This window comes from Carassius auratus, chromosome 35, assembly GCF_003368295.1.
Source record: "Carassius auratus strain Wakin chromosome 35, ASM336829v1, whole genome shotgun sequence".
Classification (NCBI taxonomy): Eukaryota; Metazoa; Chordata; class Actinopteri; order Cypriniformes; family Cyprinidae; genus Carassius; species Carassius auratus.
In genome coordinates this window covers 19,503,545-19,508,595 of record NC_039277.1, presented here as the reverse complement: position 1 = coordinate 19,508,595, position 5,051 = coordinate 19,503,545, and the positions used below count along the sequence as shown (strand labels likewise).

The window sequence follows — 5,051 nt, the reverse complement described above, 5'->3', positions numbered from 1 at the left end:
TATGGGATCATAACTTTGAAATTTACTTAAAGAATCCTTGTAAAAATACCAAACTGTTCCAAATAAAATATACTAATGAGTTCCAACTTCAATTTCTACAAGCTTAAATTGACATAGAATTAACTTTTTTCTTTTTATTCTGGCCTTAACTAAATTATTTAATGTAGAAATTACTTTTGTTTTTATGTAGTATTTACTGAATTACCTTACCCATCGCCCAAAAAACTGCTCTAGAACAAATAATTAAGAAGATTAAAGATTACCCGTCCAAAACAATTTAGATCTTATGTTTAACCACATTATAAGGCAGATTCCCGAAGACTTGTGGTAAAGCTAATGTTAGACGGGAACAGCTGATGCAGCCTGGAGCTAACATCAACACCTCTGAAAGTACTTAAGACATTTTTTTTAATAGGTGCTATCTTTATAAATAAACAGCGTATTTTTATTTTATAAAAAGACATTTTCATCCAAAAATATTTTTTAAATGTAGTTCAACACAAGTAATATTTGCGTTATTTGTGTGTGCGCGTGCGTGGAGTATGTGACCGTTGGTCGCTGTGGAATTTATCCCAAAGACTCGTTCTGAACTAAAGCATATTATATTCTTTATAGAGCGAAAAAAATAACTATTCACTATAATAAATTGTGCTCTATTACATGAAATATTTCTTAAGTACATTTCCTTATTTATTTAAAAAAATTATTAATAGTGGTTAAGTCAAATAAAATGAGATCGAAATACCAGCAGGTGAGTATAAATGGTGTGCTCGGAACTCAGCCTGACGGTTAGCCTGCACCGGACCAGGTTAATTTACCAGCATAAGTTCCCGGGGTAACTGAGTTTGAACTTTTTTAAGTTTGATTTATGAAACAGAATCTACCAAAAATAAGCCTGACTAACCGAAATAAGCCTGTCTTATACTCTAATCTTGATTTATGGAACAGCCCCCAGCTCTGTTTATGCATATTCGCAGTTTAATATGAAGAAATGCACAAACGTAGGACAATAACAAAAGAATGTCAACAATGGGCGACTTCTGAGAGCTGCCCGAAACAGTGCCTGATCGCATTCACACGTGTGTTTCAGATGTTTATTATGTGACGACCAACTTTTCTTAAATTAGAGAATCTATTAGAAGCTATTAAACGTGTTAGAAACTATCAGCAGAGTGGTTTAGTTTCACTGTTTCAGGCGTTTCCCGCGGGCAGCTGTGAGCGCGGGCGTCGGAGAAACATGGCGGAGCTGAAGAACTGTGCAGAACTGAAGGTAAACACAGAAATAAACACGCATCTGACTTTACTTTATATATATATGACACACCGGGGTCTGTACCGGTGATCAGCGGTGATTTCACACGCACACTCAGCTCTCAATTCGATTCTGTGCTCGTGTGTGTGTTTGAGTTAAACTCCAGACCGGCTAAAGGCTAAAGCTAAAGGCTAAAGCTAACGTCACCCTCTTCAGACTGACAACAAAAACACTGTTTCACACGCGTTCGTGTCTATTACACGACTGCTTCTGAGCAACATGTCTGTTATTCGGCTGGCTGGTGAAATACTGAGCGTTTATCGCGAATTATATTGATTAGACAACATATGTGACAGAAACGCTGATTTCAGATCAGATGATATTCAACCCTCATTCACATCAAATCAGAAGAAACGCACACATCATCAATTATTAGATTATTATTATTGTATAAAAGCGTCTGCTAAATGACTAAATGTAAACGTTTTAGCTCTTTAAACTTAGAATGAAGTGGTTCTGCATGTTAATAAAAACACTGAGCTCATGTTTTATGCACGACTGGGCGGGGCGAGCTGCCAAACTGACTCAAATATGGGCGGGTATGTGTTAATATACTCGCGTGACGTCATATCGATGTTGTTTTTAAGCATTCGTTTTCATAAATGGTCTGAGGCAGCGTCTGTGTTCTAATTATAACATTTATAATTATTTTGTGTTGTTCATATCTTTAATGATGTTTTCCTCTCAAAGCTTATTGGCTCTTAGATCCAGAGAGAGTTTGCAGCATCAGTCAGCGTCCGCCGGAGGTGAGTGTGTTTACAAGAAGAGTTCAGACAAACATGAACATCTGCTGGAATATGTTCATCCTCAGTTCGCCGGAGATAAGGATGAGTTTGTTTCTTCATGAAGTTTGGAGAATGTAGCACTGCATCAGTGTCTCATCAATGGATGCTCTGCAGTGAATGGGTGCCGTCAGAATGAGAGTCTGATAAAAACATCCCAATAATCCACAGCACTCCAGTCCATCAGTGAACATCTGGAGAAGACAAAACCTGAAACACATCCAGCATTAAGATGATTTTAACTCAAACACATAGAGTCTATAATCCATAATAACACTTCCTCCAGTGAAAAAGTGTTCTGGTCTGAATCAGGAGAGAAATCTGCACAGATCAAGCAGCGTTTAAACAAATCTAAACTTTAAACCAAATCTGAATAAGAAACAAACTCTTCAACATCTTGGAGTTCATGTTTGGGTAACCAGCTACTTTAATGTGCTATATCATATGATGATGATGAATGCTCTGTGTCTGTGTGTGTGTGTGTGTGTGTGTGTGTGTGTAGTTGATGATTCAACAGGAGAAGCCGTTTGCGGGCAGTATGCCGGTGGTTTGGCCCACGCTGCTCGACCTCAGCAGAGATGAATGCAAACGAATCCTGCGCAAACTGGGTGAGACTCACTGAAGCATCACTGTGCTGTTGTGTGTGTGTGTGTGTGTGTGCTGATGTGTGTTTGTGTGTTCAGAGCTGGAAGCGTACGCCGGTGTGATCACTGCTCTGCGTGCTCAAGGAGATCTCACCAAAGACAAGAAGGAGCTGCTGGGAGAACTCACTCGAGTGCTGAGGTGATGCATTAAATGTTTGGGCTTGTGAAGTTTAATGAAAATATGTAGGTAACTGGAATTTCCTGTGATAAGACATACACTGGTCTTTAGGGGTGCTCCGATCAAGATCGGCCGGAAGATGCGCAAATCCACTTCATTTTCAGCTTTTTTTGGCGCATCTTCTCTATTAACAACGGCTCTGTGTAGTAACAGCTGCTCTATGTGAAATCACGCACCTGATGGAATTAACCGCTGATTAGGAAACCGGCTTTACTGACGAGATGCGCATTAACGATCGGCCGATCGTGATCGGAGCACCCCTACTGGTCTTCTTCAATCTTTGTGTCAGATTAAACCCCGCCCCTTATTATGATCCACTGCAATCAGATCCACCTCCTCCGTTGAGAGCCACACCCACATTTCAACATCCAATCAGCAAGCAGCAGTCCTGCCCTCTGTTCGTTCTTTGTGGATTATTAGTTTCACTATAAAATAACCACACTTTTATTGAAAGTAACACACATTTCTTTGTGAAATTGAAATATAACACTATAATAATATACTAATATACCACTTGCATATTATTGGTCTTTCGTTGGTTTTGATTGCTTCTATTGTCCTTATTTGTAAGTCACTTTGGATCTAAATAACAAAATTTAAATATAATGTAAACAACAAAATTAAATGGAAATGTCAAAACAATACCCAAATCAAATAAATAACGCAAATAAAATAAATATCTTCATATAAATAAAAATAAGATTTTGTCTGTGCTCTTTCCATTTAAAATGAGTCAACCACAGCATTTAAATCATGATCCAAACAAAGCGGGTGGAGCCTAAAGCGTTTCCCTGGTTACCGCTGTAAACAATGCACTTAGAACTCTGCTGCAGGAGGAGCTTAAAGCGTTTCCTTGGTTACCGCTGTAAACAAAGCACTTAGAACTCTGCTGCAGGAGGAGCTTAAAGCGTTTCCTTGGTTACCGCTGTAAACAAAGCACTTATGAACTCTGCTGCAGGAGGAGCTTAAAGCGTTTCCTTGGTTACCGCTGTAAACAAAGCACTTAGAACTCTGCTGCAGGAGGAGCTTAAAGCGTTTCCTTGGTTACCGCTGTAAACAAAGCACTTATGAACTCTGCTGCAGGAGGAGCTTAAAGCGTTTCCTTGGTTACCGCTGTAAACAAAGCACTTAGAACTCTGCTGCAGGAGGAGCTTAAAGCGTTTCCTTGGTTACCGCTGTAAACAAAGCACTTAGAACTCTGCTGCAGGAGGAGCTTAAAGCGTTTCCTTGGTTACCGCTGTAAACAAAGCACTTAGAACACTGCAGCAGGAGGAGCTTAAAGCATTTCCTTGGTTACTGCTGTAAACAAAGCAGCGCTGCACTTATGAACATTAATATGCATTATACAGAGGCAAGATGAAAAGAAAAATTACCTTCTAAACTTTTCTAAAGACAGTAAGTTCCCCTCAGACACACATTCATATAAACTCCTGCCACTAACTGAATCGCCTATCGTCCCATATTTGAATAGATTTTCCCTGATGTTGAATGATGAAGTGTGTGTTTGACAGTGAATGTGTGTGTGTTCTGTCAGTATCTCGACGGAGCGTCATCGAGCCGAGGTGCGCAGAGCGGTGAACGACGAGCGCCTGACCACCATCGCGTATCAGTGAGTCAGCTGAACCTGTGCTGGTGCTGTAGTGAAGCCGTGCTGAGCTGCCGCTGGAATAACTGTGCTGTGTTTGCAGCATGTCGGGGCCCAACAGCTCGTCCGAGTGGTCCATCGAGGGCCGGCGGCTGGTTCCTCTCATGCCCAGACTGGTTCCTCAGACGGCCTTCACTGTGATGGCCAACGCAGTGGCCAGTGTGACCGCGCACCAGAACGCCTCGCTGCTGCTGCCCGCAGACACCGCCAACAAGGAAGGTGAAGGCCCTTCAGTACAGCATTCATTCACATCCTAAATTAGCTTTCGTGTTCATTTTAATCTTACGTTTTGGTCATTTTGTAATGTGCTTTGTCAGTTTTTATAATTAATATTATTAAATGTTTCTGTTTAGCTTTCATTTATAATATTTTCCAATTTTAGTATTCCAGTAAACTCAGTATTTTTCTGTTTATATTTTACTTGGTTGCACTTTATATTAGGCATCCATAACTACTGCTGTTTGCAGACTGATTATATCCATACATACAT

General features: G+C 40.3%; 1 protein-coding gene across 4 annotated transcripts in view; it reads left to right on the top strand.

Annotated features, from left to right (window-relative positions):
* Positions 1-1,132: 1,132 nt before the first annotated feature.
* The window catches only part of LOC113054780 (BRCA2-interacting transcriptional repressor EMSY-like), a 14,665-nt gene continuing 10,746 nt past the window's right edge, over positions 1,133-5,051 (top strand). For all 4 annotated transcript variants that reach the window (XM_026220580.1, XM_026220583.1, XM_026220581.1 and 1 more), the window contains exons 1-6: positions 1,133-1,270; positions 2,003-2,058; positions 2,597-2,702; positions 2,778-2,877; positions 4,451-4,525; positions 4,605-4,780. In XM_026220580.1, coding sequence (XP_026076365.1) covers positions 2,600-2,702; positions 2,778-2,877; positions 4,451-4,525; positions 4,605-4,780 — 454 coding nt within the window. In that variant the 5' untranslated portion in view covers positions 1,133-1,270; positions 2,003-2,058; positions 2,597-2,599. The remainder of the gene's footprint in view (positions 1,271-2,002; positions 2,059-2,596; positions 2,703-2,777; positions 2,878-4,450; positions 4,526-4,604; positions 4,781-5,051) is intronic.